This window comes from Strongylocentrotus purpuratus, unplaced genomic scaffold (genome assembly GCF_000002235.5).
Source record: "Strongylocentrotus purpuratus isolate Spur 01 unplaced genomic scaffold, Spur_5.0 spur5_scaffold_6, whole genome shotgun sequence".
Taxonomy (NCBI): Eukaryota; Metazoa; Echinodermata; class Echinoidea; order Camarodonta; family Strongylocentrotidae; genus Strongylocentrotus; species Strongylocentrotus purpuratus.
Genome location: NW_022145612.1, coordinates 16,329,575 through 16,355,243, shown reverse-complemented (window position 1 = coordinate 16,355,243; position 25,669 = coordinate 16,329,575). Strand labels below are relative to the sequence as shown.

General features: G+C 46.6%; 3 protein-coding genes across 3 annotated transcripts; all 3 read left to right on the top strand.

The window, feature by feature from the left end:
• The first annotated feature begins 103 nt into the window (after nt 1–103).
• LOC115919451 (multiple epidermal growth factor-like domains protein 6) lies at nt 104–9,425 on the top strand. Its single transcript, XM_030973304.1, has 3 exons — nt 104–218; nt 762–8,767; nt 9,258–9,425. The coding sequence occupies exons 1-3, from the start codon at nt 104–106 to the stop codon at nt 9,423–9,425; spliced, it is 8,289 nt and encodes a 2,762-aa protein (XP_030829164.1).
• A 761-nt stretch (nt 9,426–10,186) lies between these two features.
• On the top strand, nt 10,187–13,037 carry LOC115919450 (multiple epidermal growth factor-like domains protein 11). Its single transcript, XM_030973300.1, has 2 exons — nt 10,187–12,379; nt 12,870–13,037. Exons 1-2 carry the CDS (start codon nt 10,187–10,189, stop codon nt 13,035–13,037), a joined length of 2,361 nt encoding a protein of 786 aa, XP_030829160.1.
• On the top strand, nt 12,965–25,144 carry LOC115919448 (multiple epidermal growth factor-like domains protein 6). Its single transcript, XM_030973299.1, has 7 exons — nt 12,965–13,227; nt 13,773–14,087; nt 14,676–14,795; nt 15,579–22,271; nt 23,179–23,347; nt 23,799–23,881; nt 24,555–25,144. The coding sequence occupies exons 1-7, from the start codon at nt 13,044–13,046 to the stop codon at nt 24,698–24,700; spliced, it is 7,710 nt and encodes a 2,569-aa protein (XP_030829159.1). The 5' UTR covers nt 12,965–13,043; the 3' UTR covers nt 24,701–25,144.
• The last annotated feature ends 525 nt before the right edge of the window (nt 25,145–25,669 follow it).

Sequence of the window (25,669 nt, the reverse complement as noted above, 5' to 3'; positions counted from 1 at the left end):
AGATTTCAACACTGTACACATGGCCAACTGATGGATTATCATCATAATCTAATCAAAATCTTAAATGTGTATGATTCCACTTCCCAGACCTGTACCTGTCAGAATGGCGCCACATGTAATCGTTGGTCAGGTGCTTGTACCTGTAATGCTGGTTGGAATGGCAAGTCATGTGATCAACCGTGTTCTAATCACCGCTACGGAGTGGGTTGTCAACAAAGGTAACTTATCTAATTAATATGAACATAATCAATCATTACGGATCTTTATTCATTACCACGAACCTATTATCAGGAGAGCTTTTTAACTTCCTCGATTCCTTCCAGTTGTCAAATATCCTTTTTTATTACCCATTACTCGAATCTACGGGTCCCCATTTGTATCCCAGCCGCCAGATAGTCCAAGCATCGGTCAGCATGCGATCGGATTTAACAAATCTCATTTTTCATGGAAGTTAAACAAACCACAAGGTATAGGCAATTTAGGTAGGACTATCAAGCTCTAGCTGACAATAATTGTGTTTCTACCCCGACTCTACTCTATACTGAAAGTGGATCATTTAATCATTACTTAATTTTTCTAATTTTTCCCATTTCAGTTGAATCACCACCATGGAAGCTATATCACTGGTAATTGCGCGAATAATTAAAACACTAGATTTTAACGTCTATACAGGTTAGCATGAATCAAACAGTTTGATCAATTTTACATTATTTTGTCTTTCAGATGCCGTTGTGCGAAAATTGCTTTTTGTGATCCTGTAGATGGCTCTTGTACGTGTCGCAACGGTTTCTCCGGCACACTATGTGATGAAGAATGTCTTTGTCCAGACGGGTCACCATGCCAGTCTGATGGTTCTTGTGCGTGTAAACCAGGCTGGACTGGACCAAGATGTCACCAACCATGTCCTCTTGGTACGTTCGGAACTGGGTGTTCACAGGAATGCCTATGTCAAAACGGAGCACACTGTAATCAGACAGATGGAACCTGCACTTGTTCATCAGGTTGGATGGGGGAAGTCTGTGATGTTGGATGTCAGGAAGGGTTTTATGGACTTGACTGCAGAGCTGTGTGTTCTTGCGTGAACGGTGCGAATTGTAGCCACACCAGTGGTTCATGCTTTTGTGCACCAGGCTGGATTGGAGAGACATGTTCTGAGATGTGTCCAGAAAACTTCTTTGGCGAAGGTTGTCGAACGGATTGCCTGTGCCAGAACGGAGCACATTGCCATCATAAGGATGGTCACTGCGATTGCAGTCCTGGGTGGACGGGTGATCTCTGCGATGAAAGATGTCCACAAGGTTCATACGGAATGAACTGTGAATATGGATGCTTGTGTGAAAATGGAGCTGAATGCAATCATGTCGACGGCACTTGTTCATGCCTGGCTGGCTGGCGAGGACAATTCTGTACGGATACCTGTGCGGATGGTACCTTCGGATTGAACTGTGAGAATGAATGTCAGTGTCTTAACGATGGCGCATGTGACCCTGTTTCCGGGTCATGCAGCTGCCAACCTGGATGGACTGGGGACTTGTGTACTGAGGTTTGCCCGACAGACACCTATGGATTAGGATGTACTGTGGAATGCAGATGTCAAAATGGAGGCACCTGTTTTCATGTGGATGGATCATGCAGGTGTGGTAAAGGTTTTATTGGAGAAACATGTGAACAAGAATGTCCAGAAGGGTTCTATGGGCTTGAATGCTCACAACAGTGCCAATGTGAAAATGGAGGAACATGCAACCACATAGATGGCTCATGCACGTGTACTGCTGGTTGGATAGGACTAGATTGCAAATCCCCTTGTGGAGACAGCTCCTTTGGTCTACAATGCCGGGAAGTTTGCGCCTGTCGAAACAATGCTTCGTGCAACCATATCGATGGGAGTTGTTTATGCCAACCAGGATGGATAGGAGATTTGTGTGAAAACAGATGTCCAGAGGGACGTTACGGCAATGCTTGTATGCTTCTTTGTGGTTGCACAAGTGGTGGATTGTGTGACCATGTTGATGGTTCATGTAATTGTTTTCCAGGTTGGACTGGCATGGCATGCAGTGCACGTTGCCAGGATGGATTTTTCGGACAAGACTGCCGACAGTTATGTCAATGCCAGAATGATGGCACATGCGATCACATCGATGGAATATGCACTTGTAAATCTGGATGGACTGGGGAAGTGTGTGCTGAAAAGTGTCCAGTAGGATCTTATGGGAACGAATGCCTGCAACAGTGCCAGTGTGTTAATAGAGGAACTTGTCATCATGTTAGTGGAGCTTGTTCCTGTGCTCCAGGATGGCAAGGTGTCACTTGTGCTGAGCCCTGCAACGAAAACTTCTATGGACAAGACTGCCAGGAGCGCTGTCAGTGCCAGAATGGTGCCACATGTGATAATCTAGATGGGTCCTGCCTTTGCGGACCTGGATGGATCGGGGAGTTCTGTGAACAAGCGTGCCCTTTTGGACTTTTCGGATCTGGTTGTTTACAACAGTGTCGATGTGCAAATGGTGGAAGTTGCAGTAACATTGATGGGTCTTGTTCTTGTTCTCCGGGTTGGACTGGACAGCTTTGTAATGAGAGATGCAGAGAAGGATTCTTTGGTCATGGATGTCATGAAATATGTCAATGCCAGAATGATGGTACATGCGATTACATCGATGGTTCATGTACTTGTAAACCGGGATGGACTGGACCAAGATGTCACCAACCATGTCCTCTTGGTACGTTCGGAACTGGGTGTTCACAGGAATGCCTATGTCAAAACGGAGCACACTGTAATCAGACAGATGGAACCTGCACTTGTTCATCAGGTTGGATGGGGGAAGTCTGTGATGTTGGATGTCAGGAAGGGTTTTATGGACTTGACTGCAGAGCTGTGTGTTCTTGCGTGAACGGTGCGAATTGTAGCCACACCAGTGGTTCATGCTTTTGTGCACCAGGCTGGATTGGAGAGACATGTTCTGAGATGTGTCCAGAAAACTTCTTTGGCGAAGGTTGTCGAACGGATTGCCTGTGCCAGAACGGAGCACATTGCCATCATAAGGATGGTCACTGCGATTGCAGTCCTGGGTGGACGGGTGATCTCTGCGATGAAAGATGTCCACAAGGTTCATACGGAATGAACTGTGAATATGGATGCTTGTGTGAAAATGGAGCTGAATGCAATCATGTCGACGGCACTTGTTCATGCCTGGCTGGCTGGCGAGGACAATTCTGTACGGATACCTGTGCGGATGGTACCTTCGGATTGAACTGTGAGAATGAATGTCAGTGTCTTAACGATGGCGCATGTGACCCTGTTTCCGGGTCATGCAGCTGCCAACCTGGATGGACTGGGGACTTGTGTACTGAGGTTTGCCCGACAGACACCTATGGATTAGGATGTACTGTGGAATGCAGATGTCAAAATGGAGGCACCTGTTTTCATGTGGATGGATCATGCAGGTGTGGTAAAGGTTTTATTGGAGAAACATGTGAACAAGAATGTCCAGAAGGGTTCTATGGGCTTAAATGCTCACAACAGTGCCAATGTGAAAATGGAGGAACATGCAACCACATAGATGGCTCATGCACGTGTACTGCTGGTTGGATAGGACTAGATTGCAAATCCCCTTGTGGAGACAGCTCCTTTGGTCTACAATGCCGGGAAGTTTGCGCCTGTCGAAACAATGCTTCGTGCAACCATATCGATGGGAGTTGTTTATGCCAACCAGGATGGATAGGAGATTTGTGTGAAAACAGATGTCCAGAGGGACGTTACGGCAATGCTTGTATGCTTCTTTGTGGTTGCACAAGTGGTGGATTGTGTGACCATGTTGATGGTTCATGTAATTGTTTTCCAGGTTGGACTGGCATGGCATGCAGTGCACGTTGCCAGGATGGATTTTTCGGACAAGACTGCCGACAGTTATGTCAATGCCAGAATGATGGCACATGCGATCACATCGATGGAATATGCACTTGTAAATCTGGATGGACTGGGGAAGTGTGTGCTGAAAAGTGTCCAGTAGGATCTTATGGGAACGAATGCCTGCAACAGTGCCAGTGTGTTAATAGAGGAACTTGTCATCATGTTAGTGGAGCTTGTTCCTGTGCTCCAGGATGGCAAGGTGTCACTTGTGCTGAGCCCTGCAACGAAAACTTCTATGGACAAGACTGCCAGGAGCGCTGTCAGTGCCAGAATGGTGCCACATGTGATAATCTAGATGGGTCCTGCCTTTGCGGACCTGGATGGATCGGGGAGTTCTGTGAACAAGCGTGCCCTTTTGGACTTTTCGGATCTGGTTGTTTACAACAGTGTCGATGTGCAAATGGTGGAAGTTGCAGTAACATTGATGGGTCTTGTTCTTGTTCTCCGGGTTGGACTGGACAGCTTTGTAATGAGAGATGCAGAGAAGGATTCTTTGGTCATGGATGTCATGAAATATGTCAATGCCAGAATGATGGTACATGCGATTACATCGATGGTTCATGTACTTGTAAACCGGGATGGACTGGACCAAGATGTCACCAACCATGTCCTCTTGGTACGTTCGGAACTGGGTGTTCACAGGAATGCCTATGTCAAAACGGAGCACACTGTAATCAGACAGATGGAACCTGCACTTGTTCATCAGGTTGGATGGGGGAAGTCTGTGATGTTGGATGTCAGGAAGGGTTTTATGGACTTGACTGCAGAGCTGTGTGTTCTTGCGTGAACGGTGCGAATTGTAGCCACACCAGTGGTTCATGCTTTTGTGCACCAGGCTGGATTGGAGAGACATGTTCTGAGATGTGTCCAGAAAACTTCTTTGGCGAAGGTTGTCGAACGGATTGCCTGTGCCAGAACGGAGCACATTGCCATCATAAGGATGGTCACTGCGATTGCAGTCCTGGGTGGACGGGTGATCTCTGCGATGAAAGATGTCCACAAGGTTCATACGGAATGAACTGTGAATATGGATGCTTGTGTGAAAATGGAGCTGAATGCAATCATGTCGACGGCACTTGTTCATGCCTGGCTGGCTGGCGAGGACAATTCTGTACGGATACCTGTGCGGATGGTACCTTCGGATTGAACTGTGAGAATGAATGTCAGTGTCTTAACGATGGCGCATGTGACCCTGTTTTCGGATCATGCAGCTGCCAACCTGGATGGACTGGGGACTTGTGTACTGAGGTTTGCCCGACAGACACCTATGGATTAGGATGTACTGTGGAATGTAGATGTCAAAATGGAGGCACCTGTTTTCATGTGGATGGATCATGCAGGTGTGGTAAAGGTTTTATTGGAGAAACATGTGAACAAGAATGTCCAGAAGGGTTCTATGGGCTTGAATGCTCACAACAGTGCCAATGTGAAAATGGAGGAACATGCAACCACATAGATGGCTCATGCACGTGTACTGCTGGTTGGATAGGACTAGATTGCAAATCCCCTTGTGGAGACAGCTCCTTTGGTCTACAATGCCGGGAAGTTTGCGCCTGTCGAAACAATGCTTCGTGCAACCATATCGATGGGAGTTGTTTATGCCAACCAGGATGGATAGGAGATTTGTGTGAAAACAGATGTCCAGAGGGACGTTACGGCAATGCTTGTATGCTTCTTTGTGGTTGCACAAGTGGTGGATTGTGTGACCATGTTGATGGTTCATGTAATTGTTTTCCAGGTTGGACTGGCATGGCATGCAGTGCACGTTGCCAGGATGGATTTTTCGGACAAGACTGCCGACAGTTATGTCAATGCCAGAATGATGGCACATGCGATCACATCGATGGAATATGCACTTGTAAATCTGGATGGACTGGGGAAGTGTGTGCTGAAAAGTGTCCAGTAGGATCTTATGGGAACGAATGCCTGCAACAGTGCCAGTGTGTTAATAGAGGAACTTGTCATCATGTTAGTGGAGCTTGTTCCTGTGCTCCAGGATGGCAAGGTGTCACTTGTGCTGAGCCCTGCAACGAAAACTTCTATGGACAAGACTGCCAGGAGCGCTGTCAGTGCCAGAATGGTGCCACATGTGATAATCTAGATGGGTCCTGCCTTTGCGGACCTGGATGGATCGGGGAGTTCTGTGAACAAGCGTGCCCTTTTGGACTTTTCGGATCTGGTTGTTTACAACAGTGTCGATGTGCAAATGGTGGAAGTTGCAGTAACATTGATGGGTCTTGTTCTTGTTCTCCGGGTTGGACTGGACAGCTTTGTAATGAGAGATGCAGAGAAGGATTCTTTGGTCATGGATGTCATGAAATATGTCAATGCCAGAATGATGGTACATGCGATTACATCGATGGTTCATGTACTTGTAAACCGGGATGGACTGGACCAAGATGTCACCAACCATGTCCTCTTGGTACGTTCGGAACTGGGTGTTCACAGGAATGCCTATGTCAAAACGGAGCACACTGTAATCAGACAGATGGAACCTGCACTTGTTCATCAGGTTGGATGGGGGAAGTCTGTGATGTTGGATGTCAGGAAGGGTTTTATGGACTTGACTGCAGAGCTGTGTGTTCTTGCGTGAACGGTGCGAATTGTAGCCACACCAGTGGTTCATGCTTTTGTGCACCAGGCTGGATTGGAGAGACATGTTCTGAGATGTGTCCAGAAAACTTCTTTGGCGAAGGTTGTCGAACGGATTGCCTGTGCCAGAACGGAGCACATTGCCATCATAAGGATGGTCACTGCGATTGCAGTCCTGGGTGGACGGGTGATCTCTGCGATGAAAGATGTCCACAAGGTTCATACGGAATGAACTGTGAATATGGATGCTTGTGTGAAAATGGAGCTGAATGCAATCATGTCGACGGCACTTGTTCATGCCTGGCTGGCTGGCGAGGACAATTCTGTACGGATACCTGTGCGGATGGTACCTTCGGATTGAACTGTGAGAATGAATGTCAGTGTCTTAACGATGGCGCATGTGACCCTGTTTCCGGGTCATGCAGCTGCCAACCTGGATGGACTGGGGACTTGTGTACTGAGGTTTGCCCGACAGACACCTATGGATTAGGATGTACTGTGGAATGCAGATGTCAAAATGGAGGCACCTGTTTTCATGTGGATGGATCATGCAGGTGTGGTAAAGGTTTTATTGGAGAAACATGTGAACAAGAATGTCCAGAAGGGTTCTATGGGCTTAAATGCTCACAACAGTGCCAATGTGAAAATGGAGGAACATGCAACCACATAGATGGCTCATGCACGTGTACTGCTGGTTGGATAGGACTAGATTGCAAATCCCCTTGTGGAGACAGCTCCTTTGGTCTACAATGCCGGGAAGTTTGCGCCTGTCGAAACAATGCTTCGTGCAACCATATCGATGGGAGTTGTTTATGCCAACCAGGATGGATAGGAGATTTGTGTGAAAACAGATGTCCAGAGGGACGTTACGGCAATGCTTGTATGCTTCTTTGTGGTTGCACAAGTGGTGGATTGTGTGACCATGTTGATGGTTCATGTAATTGTTTTCCAGGTTGGACTGGCATGGCATGCAGTGCACGTTGCCAGGATGGATTTTTCGGACAAGACTGCCGACAGTTATGTCAATGCCAGAATGATGGCACATGCGATCACATCGATGGAATATGCACTTGTAAATCTGGATGGACTGGGGAAGTGTGTGCTGAAAAGTGTCCAGTAGGATCTTATGGGAACGAATGCCTGCAACAGTGCCAGTGTGTTAATAGAGGAACTTGTCATCATGTTAGTGGAGCTTGTTCCTGTGCTCCAGGATGGCAAGGTGTCACTTGTGCTGAGCCCTGCAACGAAAACTTCTATGGACAAGACTGCCAGGAGCGCTGTCAGTGCCAGAATGGTGCCACATGTGATAATCTAGATGGGTCCTGCCTTTGCGGACCTGGATGGATCGGGGAGTTCTGTGAACAAGCGTGCCCTTTTGGACTTTTCGGATCTGGTTGTTTACAACAGTGTCGATGTGCAAATGGTGGAAGTTGCAGTAACATTGATGGGTCTTGTTCTTGTTCTCCGGGTTGGACTGGACAGCTTTGTAATGAGAGATGCAGAGAAGGATTCTTTGGTCATGGATGTCATGAAATATGTCAATGCCAGAATGATGGTACATGCGATTACATCGATGGTTCATGTACTTGTAAACCGGGATGGACTGGACCAAGATGTCACCAACCATGTCCTCTTGGTACGTTCGGAACTGGGTGTTCACAGGAATGCCTATGTCAAAACGGAGCACACTGTAATCAGACAGATGGAACCTGCACTTGTTCATCAGGTTGGATGGGGGAAGTCTGTGATGTTGGATGTCAGGAAGGGTTTTATGGACTTGACTGCAGAGCTGTGTGTTCTTGCGTGAACGGTGCGAATTGTAGCCACACCAGTGGTTCATGCTTTTGTGCACCAGGCTGGATTGGAGAGACATGTTCTGAGATGTGTCCAGAAAACTTCTTTGGCGAAGGTTGTCGAACGGATTGCCTGTGCCAGAACGGAGCACATTGCCATCATAAGGATGGTCACTGCGATTGCAGTCCTGGGTGGACGGGTGATCTCTGCGATGAAAGATGTCCACAAGGTTCATACGGAATGAACTGTGAATATGGATGCTTGTGTGAAAATGGAGCTGAATGCAATCATGTCGACGGCACTTGTTCATGCCTGGCTGGCTGGCGAGGACAATTCTGTACGGATACCTGTGCGGATGGTACCTTCGGATTGAACTGTGAGAATGAATGTCAGTGTCTTAACGATGGCGCATGTGACCCTGTTTTCGGATCATGCAGCTGCCAACCTGGATGGACTGGGGACTTGTGTACTGAGGTTTGCCCGACAGACACCTATGGATTAGGATGTACTGTGGAATGTAGATGTCAAAATGGAGGCACCTGTTTTCATGTGGATGGATCATGCAGGTGTGGTAAAGGTTTTATTGGAGAAACATGTGAACAAGAATGTCCAGAAGGGTTCTATGGGCTTGAATGCTCACAACAGTGCCAATGTGAAAATGGAGGAACATGCAACCACATAGATGGCTCATGCACGTGTACTGCTGGTTGGATAGGACTAGATTGCAAATCCCCTTGTGGAGACAGCTCCTTTGGTCTACAATGCCGGGAAGTTTGCGCCTGTCGAAACAATGCTTCGTGCAACCATATCGATGGGAGTTGTTTATGCCAACCAGGATGGATAGGAGATTTGTGTGAAAACAGATGTCCAGAGGGACGTTACGGCAATGCTTGTATGCTTCTTTGTGGTTGCACAAGTGGTGGATTGTGTGACCATGTTGATGGTTCATGTAATTGTTTTCCAGGTTGGACTGGCATGGCATGCAGTGCACGTTGCCAGGATGGATTTTTCGGACAAGACTGCCGACAGTTATGTCAATGCCAGAATGATGGCACATGCGATCACATCGATGGAATATGCACTTGTAAATCTGGATGGACTGGGGAAGTGTGTGCTGAAAAGTGTCCAGTAGGATCTTATGGGAACGAATGCCTGCAACAGTGCCAGTGTGTTAATAGAGGAACTTGTCATCATGTTAGTGGAGCTTGTTCCTGTGCTCCAGGATGGCAAGGTGTCACTTGTGCTGAGCCCTGCAACGAAAACTTCTATGGACAAGACTGCCAGGAGCGCTGTCAGTGCCAGAATGGTGCCACATGTGATAATCTAGATGGGTCCTGCCTTTGCGGACCTGGATGGATCGGGGAGTTCTGTGAACAAGCGTGCCCTTTTGGACTTTTCGGATCTGGTTGTTTACAACAGTGTCGATGTGCAAATGGTGGAAGTTGCAGTAACATTGATGGGTCTTGTTCTTGTTCTCCGGGTTGGACTGGACAGCTTTGTAATGAGAGATGCAGAGAAGGATTCTTTGGTCATGGATGTCATGAAATATGTCAATGCCAGAATGATGGTACATGCGATTACATCGATGGTTCATGTACTTGTAAACCGGGATGGACTGGACCAAGATGTCACCAACCATGTCCTCTTGGTACGTTCGGAACTGGGTGTTCACAGGAATGCCTATGTCAAAACGGAGCACACTGTAATCAGACAGATGGAACCTGCACTTGTTCATCAGGTTGGATGGGGGAAGTCTGTGATGTTGGATGTCAGGAAGGGTTTTATGGACTTGACTGCAGAGCTGTGTGTTCTTGCGTGAACGGTGCGAATTGTAGCCACACCAGTGGTTCATGCTTTTGTGCACCAGGCTGGATTGGAGAGACATGTTCTGAGATGTGTCCAGAAAACTTCTTTGGCGAAGGTTGTCGAACGGATTGCCTGTGCCAGAACGGAGCACATTGCCATCATAAGGATGGTCACTGCGATTGCAGTCCTGGGTGGACGGGTGATCTCTGCGATGAAAGATGTCCACAAGGTTCATACGGAATGAACTGTGAATATGGATGCTTGTGTGAAAATGGAGCTGAATGCAATCATGTCGACGGCACTTGTTCATGCCTGGCTGGCTGGCGAGGACAATTCTGTACGGATACCTGTGCGGATGGTACCTTCGGATTGAACTGTGAGAATGAATGTCAGTGTCTTAACGATGGCGCATGTGACCCTGTTTTCGGATCATGCAGCTGCCAACCTGGATGGACTGGGGACTTGTGTACTGAGGTTTGCCCGACAGACACCTATGGATTAGGATGTACTGTGGAATGTAGATGTCAAAATAGAGGCACCTGTTTTCATGTGGATGGATCATGCAGGTGTGGTAAAGGTTTTATTGGAGAAACATGTGAACAAGAATGTCCAGAAGGGTTCTATGGGCTTGAATGCTCACAACAGTGCCAATGTGAAAATGGAGGAACATGCAACCACATAGATGGCTCATGCACGTGTACTGCTGGTTGGATAGGACTAGATTGCAAATCCCCTTGTGGAGACAGCTCCTTTGGTCTACAATGCCGGGAAGTTTGCGCCTGTCGAAACAATGCTTCGTGCAACCATATCGATGGGAGTTGTTTATGCCAACCAGGATGGATAGGAGATTTGTGTGAAAACAGATGTCCAGAGGGACGTTACGGCAATGCTTGTATGCTTCTTTGTGGTTGCACAAGTGGTGGATTGTGTGACCATGTTGATGGTTCATGTAATTGTTTTCCAGGTTGGACTGGCATGGCATGCAGTGCACGTTGCCAGGATGGATTTTTCGGACAAGACTGCCGACAGTTATGTCAATGCCAGAATGATGGCACATGCGATCACATCGATGGAATATGCACTTGTAAATCTGGATGGACTGGGGAAGTGTGTGCTGAAAAGTGTCCAGTAGGATCTTATGGGAACGAATGCCTGCAACAGTGCCAGTGTGTTAATAGAGGAACTTGTCATCATGTTAGTGGAGCTTGTTCCTGTGCTCCAGGATGGCAAGGTGTCACTTGTGCTGAGCCCTGCAACGAAAACTTCTATGGACAAGACTGCCAGGAGCGCTGTCAGTGCCAGAATGGTGCCACATGTGATAATCTAGATGGGTCCTGCCTTTGCGGACCTGGATGGATCGGGGAGTTCTGTGAACAAGCGTGCCCTTTTGGACTTTTCGGATCTGGTTGTTTACAACAGTGTCGATGTGCAAATGGTGGAAGTTGCAGTAACATTGATGGGTCTTGTTCTTGTTCTCCGGGTTGGACTGGACAGCTTTGTAATGAGAGATGCAGAGAAGGATTCTTTGGTCATGGATGTCATGAAATATGTCAATGCCAGAATGATGGTACATGCGATTACATCGATGGTTCATGTACTTGTAAACCGGGATGGACTGGACCAAGATGTCACCAACCATGTCCTCTTGGTACGTTCGGAACTGGGTGTTCACAGGAATGCCTATGTCAAAACGGAGCACACTGTAATCAGACAGATGGAACCTGCACTTGTTCATCAGGTTGGATGGGGGAAGTCTGTGATGTTGGATGTCAGGAAGGGTTTTATGGACTTGACTGCAGAGCTGTGTGTTCTTGCGTGAACGGTGCGAATTGTAGCCACACCAGTGGTTCATGCTTTTGTGCACCAGGCTGGATTGGAGAGACATGTTCTGAGATGTGTCCAGAAAACTTCTTTGGCGAAGGTTGTCGAACGGATTGCCTGTGCCAGAACGGAGCACATTGCCATCATAAGGATGGTCACTGCGATTGCAGTCCTGGGTGGACGGGTGATCTCTGCGATGAAAGATGTCCACAAGGTTCATACGGAATGAACTGTGAATATGGATGCTTGTGTGAAAATGGAGCTGAATGCAATCATGTCGACGGCACTTGTTCATGCCTGGCTGGCTGGCGAGGACAATTCTGTACGGATACCTGTGCGGATGGTACCTTCGGATTGAACTGTGAGAATGAATGTCAGTGTCTTAACGATGGCGCATGTGACCCTGTTTTCGGATCATGCAGCTGCCAACCTGGATGGACTGGGGACTTGTGTACTGAGGTTTGCCCGACAGACACCTATGGATTAGGATGTACTGTGGAATGTAGATGTCAAAATAGAGGCACCTGTTTTCATGTGGATGGATCATGCAGGTGTGGTAAAGGTTTTATTGGAGAAACATGTGAACAAGAATGTCCAGAAGGGTTCTATGGGCTTGAATGCTCACAACAGTGCCAATGTGAAAATGGAGGAACATGCAACCACATAGATGGCTCATGCACGTGTACTGCTGGTTGGATAGGACTAGATTGCAAATCCCCTTGTGGAGACAGCTCCTTTGGTCTACAATGCCGGGAAGTTTGCGCCTGTCGAAACAATGCTTCGTGCAACCATATCGATGGGAGTTGTTTATGCCAACCAGGATGGATAGGAGATTTGTGTGAAAACAGATGTCCAGAGGGACGTTACGGCAATGCTTGTATGCTTCTTTGTGGTTGCACAAGTGGTGGATTGTGTGACCATGTTGATGGTTCATGTAATTGTTTTCCAGGTTGGACTGGCATGGCATGCAGTGCACGTTGCCAGGATGGATTTTTCGGACAAGACTGCCGACAGTTATGTCAATGCCAGAATGATGGCACATGCGATCACATCGATGGAATATGCACTTGTAAATCTGGATGGACTGGGGAAGTGTGTGCTGAAAAGTGTCCAGTAGGATCTTATGGGAACGAATGCCTGCAACAGTGCCAGTGTGTTAATAGAGGAACTTGTCATCATGTTAGTGGAGCTTGTTCCTGTGCTCCAGGATGGCAAGGTGTCACTTGTGCTGAGCCCTGCAACGAAAACTTCTATGGACAAGACTGCCAGGAGCGCTGTCAGTGCCAGAATGGTGCCACATGTGATAATCTAGATGGGTCCTGCCTTTGCGGACCTGGATGGATCGGGGAGTTCTGTGAACAAGCGTGCCCTTTTGGACTTTTCGGATCTGGTTGTTTACAACAGTGTCGATGTGCAAATGGTGGAAGTTGCAGTAACATTGATGGGTCTTGTTCTTGTTCTCCGGGTTGGACTGGACAGCTTTGTAATGAGAGATGCAGAGAAGGATTCTTTGGTCATGGATGTCATGAAATATGTCAATGCCAGAATGATGGTACATGCGATTACATCGATGGTTCATGTACTTGTAAACCGGGATGGACTGGACCAAGATGTCACCAACCATGTCCTCTTGGTACGTTCGGAACTGGGTGTTCACAGGAATGCCTATGTCAAAACGGAGCACACTGTAATCAGACAGATGGAACCTGCACTTGTTCATCAGGTTGGATGGGGGAAGTCTGTGATGTTGGATGTCAGGAAGGGTTTTATGGACTTGACTGCAGAGCTGTGTGTTCTTGCGTGAACGGTGCGAATTGTAGCCACACCAGTGGTTCATGCTTTTGTGCACCAGGCTGGATTGGAGAGACATGTTCTGAGATGTGTCCAGAAAACTTCTTTGGCGAAGGTTGTCGAACGGATTGCCTGTGCCAGAACGGAGCACATTGCCATCATAAGGATGGTCACTGCGATTGCAGTCCTGGGTGGACGGGTGATCTCTGCGATGAAAGATGTCCACAAGGTTCATACGGAATGAACTGTGAATATGGATGCTTGTGTGAAAATGGAGCTGAATGCAATCATGTCGACGGCACTTGTTCATGCCTGGCTGGCTGGCGAGGACAATTCTGTACGGATACCTGTGCGGATGGTACCTTCGGATTGAACTGTGAGAATGAATGTCAGTGTCTTAACGATGGCGCATGTGACCCTGTTTTCGGATCATGCAGCTGCCAACCTGGATGGACTGGGGACTTGTGTACTGAGGTTTGCCCGACAGACACCTATGGATTAGGATGTACTGTGGAATGTAGATGTCAAAATGGAGGCACCTGTTTTCATGTGGATGGATCATGCAGGTGTGGTAAAGGTTTTATTGGAGAAACATGTGAACAAGAATGTCCAGAAGGGTTCTATGGGCTTGAATGCTCACAACAGTGCCAATGTGAAAATGGAGGAACATGCAACCACATAGATGGCTCATGCACGTGTACTGCTGGTTGGATAGGACTAGATTGCAAATCCCCTTGTGGAGACAGCTCCTTTGGTCTACAATGCCGGGAAGTTTGCGCCTGTCGAAACAATGCTTCGTGCAACCATATCGATGGGAGTTGTTTATGCCAACCAGGATGGATAGGAGATTTGTGTGAAAACAGATGTCCAGAGGGACGTTACGGCAATGCTTGTATGCTTCTTTGTGGTTGCACAAGTGGTGGATTGTGTGACCATGTTGATGGTTCATGTAATTGTTTTCCAGGTTGGACTGGCATGGCATGCAGTGCACGTTGCCAGGATGGATTTTTCGGACAAGACTGCCGACAGTTATGTCAATGCCAGAATGATGGCACATGCGATCACATCGATGGAATATGCACTTGTAAATCTGGATGGACTGGGGAAGTGTGTGCTGAAAAGTGTCCAGTAGGATCTTATGGGAACGAATGCCTGCAACAGTGCCAGTGTGTTAATAGAGGAACTTGTCATCATGTTAGTGGAGCTTGTTCCTGTGCTCCAGGATGGCAAGGTGTCACTTGTGCTGAGCCCTGCAACGAAAACTTCTATGGACAAGACTGCCAGGAGCGCTGTCAGTGCCAGAATGGTGCCACATGTGATAATCTAGATGGGTCCTGCCTTTGCGGACCTGGATGGATCGGGGAGTTCTGTGAACAAGCGTGCCCTTTTGGACTTTTCGGATCTGGTTGTTTACAACAGTGTCGATGTGCAAATGGTGGAAGTTGCAGTAACATTGATGGGTCTTGTTCTTGTTCTCCGGGTTGGACTGGACAGCTTTGTAATGAGAGATGCAGAGAAGGATTCTTTGGTCATGGATGTCATGAAATATGTCAATGCCAGAATGATGGTACATGCGATTACATCGATGGTTCATGTACTTGTAAACCGGGATGGACTGGACCAAGATGTCACCAACCATGTCCTCTTGGTACGTTCGGAACTGGGTGTTCACAGGAATGCCTATGTCAAAACGGAGCACACTGTAATCAGACAGATGGAACCTGCACTTGTTCATCAGGTTGGATGGGGGAAGTCTGTGATGTTGGATGTCAGGAAGGGTTTTATGGACTTGACTGCAGAGCTGTGTGTTCTTGCGTGAACGGTGCGAATTGTAGCCACACCAGTGGTTCATGCTTTTGTGCACCAGGCTGGATTGGAGAGACATGTTCTGAGATATGTCCAGAAAACTTCTTTGGCGAAGGTTGTCGAACGGATTGCCTGTGCCAGAACGGAGCACATTGCCATCATAAGGATGGTCACTGCGATTGCAGTCCTGGGTGGACGGGTGATCTCTGCGATGAAAGATGTCCACAAGGTTCATACGGAATGAACTGTGAATATGGATGCTTGTGTGAAAATGGAGCTGAATGCAATCATGTCGACGGCACTTGTTCATGCCTGGCTGGCTGGCGAGGACAATTCTGTACGGATACCTGTGCGGATGGTACCTTCGGATTGAACTGTGAGAATGAATGTCAGTGTCTTAACGATGGCGCATGTGACCCTGTTTCCGGGTCATGCAGCTGCCAACCTGGATGGACTGGGGACTTGTGTACTGAGGTTTGCCCGACAGACACCTATGGATTAGGATGTACTGTGGAATGCAGATGTCAAAATGGAGGCACCTGTTTTCATGTGGATGGATCATGCAGGTGTGGTAAAGGTTTTATTGGAGAAACATGTGAACAAGAATGTCCAGAAGGGTTCTATGGGCTTGAATGCTCACAACAGTGCCAATGTGAAAATGGAGGAACATGCAACCACATAGATGGCTCATGCACGTGTACTGCTGGTTGGATAGGACTAGATTGCAAATCCCCTTGTGGAGACAGCTCCTTTGGTCTACAATGCCGGGAAGTTTGCGCCTGTCGAAACAATGCTTCGTGCAACCATATCGATGGGAGTTGTTTATGCCAACCAGGATGGATAGGAGATTTGTGTGAAAACAGATGTCCAGAGGGACGTTACGGCAATGCTTGTATGCTTCTTTGTGGTTGCACAAGTGGTGGATTGTGTGACCATGTTGATGGTTCATGTAATTGTTTTCCAGGTTGGACTGGCATGGCATGCAGTGCACGTTGCCAGGATGGATTTTTCGGACAAGACTGCCGACAGTTATGTCAATGCCAGAATGATGGCACATGCGATCACATCGATGGAATATGCACTTGTAAATCTGGATGGACTGGGGAAGTGTGTGCTGAAAAGTGTCCAGTAGGATCTTATGGGAACGAATGCCTGCAACAGTGCCAGTGTGTTAATAGAGGAACTTGTCATCATGTTAGTGGAGCTTGTTCCTGTGCTCCAGGATGGCAAGGTGTCACTTGTGCTGAGCCCTGCAACGAAAACTTCTATGGACAAGACTGCCAGGAGCGCTGTCAGTGCCAGAATGGTGCCACATGTGATAATCTAGATGGGTCCTGCCTTTGCGGACCTGGATGGATCGGGGAGTTCTGTGAACAAGCGTGCCCTTTTGGACTTTTCGGATCTGGTTGTTTACAACAGTGTCGATGTGCAAATGGTGGAAGTTGCAGTAACATTGATGGGTCTTGTTCTTGTTCTCCGGGTTGGACTGGACAGCTTTGTAATGAGAGATGCAGAGAAGGATTCTTTGGTCATGGATGTCATGAAATATGTCAATGCCAGAATGATGGTACATGCGATTACATCGATGGTTCATGTACTTGTAAACCGGGATGGACTGGACCAAGATGTCACCAACCATGTCCTCTTGGTACGTTCGGAACTGGGTGTTCACAGGAATGCCTATGTCAAAACGGAGCACACTGTAATCAGACAGATGGAACCTGCACTTGTTCATCAGGTTGGATGGGGGAAGTCTGTGATGTTGGATGTCAGGAAGGGTTTTATGGACTTGACTGCAGAGCTGTGTGTTCTTGCGTGAACGGTGCGAATTGTAGCCACACCAGTGGTTCATGCTTTTGTGCACCAGGCTGGATTGGAGAGACATGTTCTGAGATGTGTCCAGAAAACTTCTTTGGCGAAGGTTGTCGAACGGATTGCCTGTGCCAGAACGGAGCACATTGCCATCATAAGGATGGTCACTGCGATTGCAGTCCTGGGTGGACGGGTGATCTCTGCGATGAAAGATGTCCACAAGGTTCATACGGAATGAACTGTGAATATGGATGCTTGTGTGAAAATGGAGCTGAATGCAATCATGTCGACGGCACTTGTTCATGCCTGGCTGGCTGGCGAGGACAATTCTGTACGGATACCTGTGCGGATGGTACCTTCGGATTGAACTGTGAGAATGAATGTCAGTGTCTTAACGATGGCGCATGTGACCCTGTTTCCGGGTCATGCAGCTGCCAACCTGGATGGACTGGGGACTTGTGTACTGAGGTTTGCCCGACAGACACCTATGGATTAGGATGTACTGTGGAATGCAGATGTCAAAATGGAGGCACCTGTTTTCATGTGGATGGATCATGCAGGTGTGGTAAAGGTTTTATTGGAAAAACATGTGAACAAGAATGTCCAGAAGGGTTCTATGGGCTTGAATGCTCACAACAGTGCCAATGTGAAAATGGAGGAACATGCAACCACATAGATGGCTCATGCACGTGTACTGCTGGTTGGATAGGACTAGATTGCAAATCCCCTTGTGGAGACAGCTCCTTTGGTCTACAATGCCGGGAAGTTTGCGCCTGTCGAAACAATGCTTCGTGCAACCATATCGATGGGAGTTGTTTATGCCAACCAGGATGGATAGGAGATTTGTGTGAAAACAGATGTCCAGAGGGACGTTACGGCAATGCTTGTATGCTTCTTTGTGGTTGCACAAGTGGTGGATTGTGTGACCATGTTGATGGTTCATGTAATTGTTTTCCAGGTTGGACTGGCATGGCATGCAGTGCACGTTGCCAGGACGGATTTTTCGGACAAGACTGCCGACAGTTATGTCAATGCCAGAATGATGGCACATGCGATCACATCGATGGAATATGCACTTGTAAATCTGGATGGACTGGGGAAGTGTGTGCTGAAAAGTGTCCAGTAGGATCTTATGGGAACGAATGCCTGCAACAGTGCCAGTGTGTTAATAGAGGAACTTGTCATCATGTTAGTGGAGCTTGTTCCTGTGCTCCAGGATGGCAAGGTGTCACTTGTGCTGAGCCCTGCAACGAAAACTTCTATGGACAAGACTGCCAGGAGCGCTGTCAGTGCCAGAATGGTGCCACATGTGATAATCTAGATGGGTCCTGCCTTTGCGGACCTGGATGGATCGGGGAGTTCTGTGAACAAGCGTGCCCTTTTGGACTTTTCGGATCTGGTTGTTTACAACAGTGTCGATGTGCAAATGGTGGAAGTTGCAGTAACATTGATGGGTCTTGTTCTTGTTCTCCGGGTTGGACTGGACAGCTTTGTAATGAGAGATGCAGAGAAGGATTCTTTGGTCATGGATGTCATGAAATATGTCAATGCCAGAATGATGGTACATGCGATTACATCGATGGTTCATGTACTTGTAAACCGGGTTGGACTGGACCAAGATGTCACCAACCATGTCCTCTTGGTACGTTCGGAACTGGGTGTTCACAGGAATGCCTATGTCAAAACGGAGCACACTGTAATCAGACAGATGGAACCTGCACTTGTTCATCAGGTTGGATGGGGGAAGTCTGTGATGTTGGATGTCAGGAAGGGTTTTATGGACTTGACTGCAGAGCTGTGTGTTCTTGCGTGAACGGTGCGAATTGTAGCCACACCAGTGGTTCATGCTTTTGTGCACCAGGCTGGATTGGAGAGACATGTTCTGAGATGTGTCCAGAAAACTTCTTTGGCGAAGGTTGTCGAACGGATTGCCTGTGCCAGAACGGAGCACATTGCCATCATAAGGATGGTCACTGCGATTGCAGTCCTGGGTGGACGGGTGATCTCTGCGATGAAAGATGTCCACAAGGTTCATACGGAATGAACTGTGAATATGGATGCTTGTGTGAAAATGGAGCTGAATGCAATCATGTCGACGGCACTTGTTCATGCCTGGCTGGCTGGCGAGGACAATTCTGTACGGATACCTGTGCGGATGGTACCTTCGGATTGAACTGTGAGAATGAATGTCAGTGTCTTAACGATGGCGCATGTGACCCTGTTTCCGGGTCATGCAGCTGCCAACCTGGATGGACTGGGGACTTGTGTACTGAGGTTTGCCCGACAGACACCTATGGATTAGGATGTACTGTGGAATGCAGATGTCAAAATGGAGGCACCTGTTTTCATGTGGATGGATCATGCAGGTGTGGTAAAGGTTTTATTGGAGAAACATGTGAACAAGAATGTCCAGAAGGGTTCTATGGGCTTGAATGCTCACAACAGTGCCAATGTGAAAATGGAGGAACATGCAACCACATAGATGGCTCATGCACGTGTACTGCTGGTTGGATAGGACTAGATTGCAAATCCCCTTGTGGAGACAGCTCCTTTGGTCTACAATGCCGGGAAGTTTGCGCCTGTCGAAACAATGCTTCGTGCAACCATATCGATGGGAGTTGTTTATGCCAACCAGGATGGATAGGAGATTTGTGTGAAAACAGATGTCCAGAGGGACGTTACGGCAATGCTTGTATGCTTCTTTGTGGTTGCACAAGTGGTGGATTGTGTGACCATGTTGATGGTTCATGTAATTGTTTTCCAGGTTGGACTGGCATGGCATGCAGTGCACGTTGCCAGGATGGATTTTTCGGACAAGACTGCCGACAGTTATGTCAATGCCAGAATGATGGCACATGCGATCACATCGATGGAATATGCACTTGTAAATCTGGATGGACTGGGGAAGTGTGTGCTGAAAAGTGTCCAGTAGGATATTATGGGAACGAATGCCTGCAACAGTGCCAGTGTGTTAATAGAGGAACTTGTCATCATGTTAGTGGAGCTTGTTCCTGTGCTCCAGGATGGCAAGGTGTCACTTGTGCTGAGCCCTGCAACGAAAACTTCTATGGACAAGACTGCCAGGAGCGCTGTCAGTGCCAGAATGGTGCCACATGTGATAATCTAGATGGGTCCTGCCTTTGCGGACCTGGATGGATCGGGGAGTTCTGTGAACAAGCGTGCCCTTTTGGACTTTTCGGATCTGGTTGTTTACAACAGTGTCGATGTGCAAATGGTGGAAGTTGCAGTAACATTGATGGGTCTTGTTCTTGTTCTCCGGGTTGGACTGGACAGCTTTGTAATGAGAGATGCAGAGAAGGATTCTTTGGTCATGGATGTCATGAAATATGTCAATGCCAGAATGATGGTACATGCGATCACATCAATGGTTCATGTACTTGTGAACCGGGATGGACTAGAGCCATATGCGATGAAAGGTGTGTTCGAGGTTTCTTTGGAAAAGATTGTCTTGAACTTTGCGTGTGCCAGAATAATTCATCATGCAGCCACATCGATGGATCATGTACCTGTTCGTCCGGATGGATTGGTGACATATGTGATCAGAAATGTCCAGAGGGATTCTTTGGTAGTGAGTGCTTAGGGCGATGTCATTGTGAAATTGGTGGAGCTTGCCATCATGTCGATGGATCATGCTCCTGTAAACCAGGCTGGATTGGACCTACGTGTAGAGACTGGTGTGAAGAGGGTTTCTATGGCCAAGATTGTCAAGAAACATGCTTGTGCCAGAATTACGGAACGTGTCACCATGTCACTGGATTCTGTATTTGCCAATCTGGATTCATAGGATCCATGTGTGAAGAAACATGTCCTCCAGGATATTATGGGTACAACTGTGTGGATGTATGTACTTGTCATAACATCACATCGTGCAACCCAATGGATGGTACGTGTAATTGTCCTCCTGGATGGTTCGGTTTACAGTGTAATGAATCGTGTTCAAGGGGTTACTTTGGACATATGTGCCAGGAGCCTTGTGGATGTCAAAACGTTGCAGAGTGCAATCACATAGATGGGGCGTGCACTTGTCAGCAAGGATGGATCGGGGAACTGTGTGACGAAAGATGTTCTTCTGGTTACTATGGTCACCAATGTTCTCTTATCTGCCAGTGTCAAAATGGTGCCGCCTGTCATCATGTAAATGGTTCTTGTGCCTGTTCAGCTGGATGGATGGGGGAGATCTGTGCTACACCTTGTCCAGAAGGCCGATTCGGTTCCAACTGCACCGAGCTCTGCCGCTGTGAAGAAAATGGACGTTGTAATGCTGCTGATGGGTCGTGCTCATGTGATCGTGGCTGGGAAGGCATGTATTGTGGACAGCAGTGCCCTGAAGGGTTCTTTGGACAGAATTGTGCAGAGAAATGTTCATGTCAGAATGGCGGTTCATGTGACCCGGTGGATGGTTCATGCTTATGTAATGCTGGATGGAGAGGGCCCAACTGCGCTGAAAGCTGTCCAGATGGCACATTCGGTATCGGTTGTTCCGAAGTATGCTCATGTAACCAGCACGGTACTTGTGACCCAGAAGTTGGATGCGTGTGTGACGCAGGATGGTTAGGACAGGGTTGTAACAGCGTCTGTCCTGATGGCACGTATGGTCTAAAATGTTCTTCGACATGCGACTGTAGCACGAACAGCTCGTGTCATAATGAACTTGGCTGCTTGTGTGACCCAGGATTAACTGGTCCTCGGTGTGAGGAACTGTGCGCCAATGACACTTACGGCCCAGTATGTGCCCATACTTGCGCATGTATGAACGGTGGAGTTTGTGATCCCGTCCTTGGGTGCATAGACTGTCTTCCAGGATGGATAGGTGTCGGGTGTAAAGATCAATGTCAAGACGGTACCTTTGGTCTCCATTGCAGCTCGGTGTGTAATTGTCAGCTGACTGACTTCTGTGATCCAGAGACTGGATACTGCCAAGGTGGGATCACACTTCAAATGTTCAAAGTCATATTTTTATTTTAGAATTATCAAGTGGAGTACCAAAAGAAAAAAGGGAAACGTTCACTTGATTAAGTGATAAATAAACTATATTCGTGCATTGTAAATCTGTACTATTTATATCTAAATAATCATGTTAGTAGCTTGAATTTTCCGTTCAATATTACACGATTATTTTCACCACAAACGTTTTGTTTTACAGCTACATGGTTTTCATTTATTTACCAAATCATTCTCCCTTTGGATTTTAAAATTACAAATAATTTGAGCAATCTTAACATCATAATCGGGCAGCTGGGTGTTATATTCCATCTACATATCCTTTCTAGTACCATAACTACGAAATACTGAACGATATCACCGTACTTCTATTCCAATGGTTTGCTCCCTCGCCTCGTTTACTTCCAAAAGTATATTTGAATGGAAACTTGATAGTCAGGCCCTTGGCGAAAGTGTGCCACTACACCAATATTTTGTACTTTCTCTACTTCTTTCCTCTCATCAAGCGCGTAGCCAGGATTTTATTTTAGGGGGGGGGGGCGGTAGTGAGCACGCAAAGAGTGCGAATCACTTACCAAGCTCGCATAGCGCACTCCCTAGGGGGTGGGTGCAGGGAGGGGGGGAGTTTCCCCCGTCCTTTTGCGAAGCGCGAAAGCTTTGACGTGTCATTAGATTACTATAGAAAGAAAGCGATCCGTTGTACCGTTCTCGACTCTTAATCCTTTTTTCTTCCTACTTCCTCTTCCTTTCTTTTTTTTTTTCTCTCTCTCTCTCTCTTTTTTTTGGCCGGCGTTTTGTTGGGGGGGGGGGGGGGGGGGGGCGACCGCCCCCATCGTCCCCGCCTGGCTACGCGCCTGTCTCTCATTACCTTCTTCTGTATTTAGCAGACCTCTACGTTGCTGCTGTTGAGACCAAAGAGCCAAGTTCCAAACAAGACCAGTTAGGAGTGATCACTGGTGTCACTGTTGGGAGTGCTATAGTGATATTTGTTGTTGTTGCAGTAATTGCCTACGTCATTCGACGGGTAAAGCACCGACCACCACAAGCAATTAACAGGTGTGGTATCAAACATTTGCACCGGGTTTATTTTGCTAAAAATAGAGAGTTAGGGTTGAAAATGGTTTTCATGTTAGGTTAAGGATTGGGGTTAGATTTAAGTATAGGTACAGTGTTCGGTCCAGGGGCTGAAGTTGGGAAATCGAGAATCATGAAAGTAATACGAAGTAAAGAATGAGAAAACAATAGCTGTTATCAAATAGGTTGAAGGGTGTTATTTTTATCATTTGGACTTATTCCCTTTTTGCTCATAGTAGAAGCACACATTGGACACATTTACATGCGAAAGCTTCCAGGTTAGCGGTTCAGATTTAGATATTGCATCAAGCCGGCAGGGAAGCAGTTTAGCTGTTAATTAATTTTAAAAGCACCTTATTCTATTTGGTATGAGATCAGTTACAAGTGAAAGCATTATTATCTAATACATATTTTCTTTCTTCCTCATATTCAGTGTTCCAAAAGCCACTGATGGTCGTTCTCATCGGGTAGACATTAATGGTGATAAACTAGACGTAATCAATCAAAACTTATTAGGTTAGTTATTTGAAAGAAACGATTCCCTCGTTCAGTGTACACTAATATAGCTACACCCTTATTTTTGATAATGCGGATGGATGTGAGGATATCAAATGAGTGCATTAGCGCCATCTGCGTTTGAAAATTAGAAGTACATGTATTTTAAATCTTTACTTTTGAAGGTTTTTTTTTCTTTCTTCTTCTTCTTCTTCTTTTCTTTTTAATCATAAAGATCAGTTTAATTTGGTTGCATTCCGTAACATGCTGAAATATTTATTGTGAATGGCTGCCGCCAAAATTGATTGAGTGATAGAATGTCTTCTATGGGGCGGCGAAAAGCTCATGCACATCCAAACCGACGTAAGTGGTGGTGGAGGGTGGGTAGAGGTTGCAGAAAAGCTTGAAATGACATTTTATTTGGGTAACCATCATCTCTTTTTTTCAGCGAGGTGTTTTGTTAGTAATGTTTAATCATAAATTTATACACGTTGGATGATGCTGCATCATCAGAGGATGTCAATTAAGTAAACTATAAACCTTTCAAAATGTGCTCGCTCGCTTAATTCAACAAACATACCCCCCTCCCCCCCCAAAAAAAAAAAAATACTCAATGATCATCATTGAGTATACTCCTAGCTAATCCACATTCACACAACCAGCGTAAAAGTTGTCTCGTTTTCTTACTATTCAGGCAAACCGGGATCGCAGTCGGATTGGAAGTCAACATCGAATGGTGATACGGAAGAGACACGACAGCAGTACTTGGAAGGAAGCGTCGAGGTCATCAGCGTTCGTATGCCAGAGGATGACATCGTCGAGCGGGAATCCAGCTTATAATATCCTGCGAGTCATTGTGTGTGGCTGCTCTAAGCATATATTTAAAAAAATGAAAATAATGCCAAATCGTTTGTAGCTCCATTTTGCTCTCTAATGCTTTTAACAAATTCGATCCAAATTGGACCAAAAGATTCCATGTGGAAATGTGCCCTTCTTATTTTCATGCACTGTAAGCGATGAGAGAAAACACTGTTCTTTAATCCGTATGATTGTCTCGCCCTCTAGGCGATTACAATAACTCTGCAGCGGGATAATCCATGCAACTATTTGGCAATGATTCCTAACATGGTTAATGCTTTGCTACTTCATAATATTTTGTATAATTTGTATAATAATCATGATGAAAATTGTCTGTTTAGTTAGTTGCAGTCCATAAGATGGTTGCAAGGTTCATACCAAAGGAATGTTGATTCATTTAGTTGGCTTGTTTTCAACGTGATACGATAACCCATCCTACCATTCTATCATTGTTGTTTTCGTTGTTATTATGTTATATATATATATATATATATATAGCAAGCACGAAGTGCTCAATATGATTGCAATGTCAGCTCGGAAGGTTTGATATCATTACCGAGTTCTTTATTTGTTGTTCTTTGCTTTTATAGGGATGGGTGAGGCAGATATCCGTTACAGCCCTCCTCGAACAATATCAGTTATTATGAAAAAAACTTCGTGCAACCATATCGATGGGAGTTGTTTATGCCAACCAGGATGGATAGGAGATTTGTGTGAAAACAGATGTCCAGAGGGACGTTACGGCAAGTTAAGTTATTTCCAACACCTTTGGTGTAGCTTCAGGGGGCACTTGCCCCTCCCCAATATGTGAAATATCAATATCAAGGAAACGGAGTTAAGTCTTTTGTTAATTCCGTTGGTTGCTACGGCAGGCAGTCAGTGAAAACGAATTCGTTTAATGAAATTATGGAAATGCAAGCACTACTTTAAACAAATAGAACTTTGTTATTC

Coding starts and splice junctions, on each gene's coding strand:
- LOC115919448 (XM_030973299.1), top strand. CDS start 13,044: ATGGGAACGAATGCCTGCAACAGTGCCAGTGTGTTAATAGAGGAACTT. Junction 14,088..14,675: donor TGGTACCTTCGGATTGAACT/GTGAGAATGAAT, acceptor ATTGTTTTCCAG/GTTGGACTGGCATGGCATGC. Junction 22,272..23,178: donor AGAGACTGGATACTGCCAAG/GTGGGATCACAC, acceptor TGTATTTAGCAG/ACCTCTACGTTGCTGCTGTT.
- LOC115919451 (XM_030973304.1), top strand. CDS start 104: ATGGCGCCACATGTAATCGTTGGTCAGGTGCTTGTACCTGTAATGCTG. Junction 219..761: donor GGAGTGGGTTGTCAACAAAG/GTAACTTATCTA, acceptor GTGATCCTGTAG/ATGGCTCTTGTACGTGTCGC. Junction 8,768..9,257: donor CTGGGGACTTGTGTACTGAG/GTTTGCCCGACA, acceptor ATTGTTTTCCAG/GTTGGACTGGCATGGCATGC.
- LOC115919450 (XM_030973300.1), top strand. CDS start 10,187: ATGTGTCCAGAAAACTTCTTTGGCGAAGGTTGTCGAACGGATTGCCTG. Junction 12,380..12,869: donor CTGGGGACTTGTGTACTGAG/GTTTGCCCGACA, acceptor ATTGTTTTCCAG/GTTGGACTGGCATGGCATGC.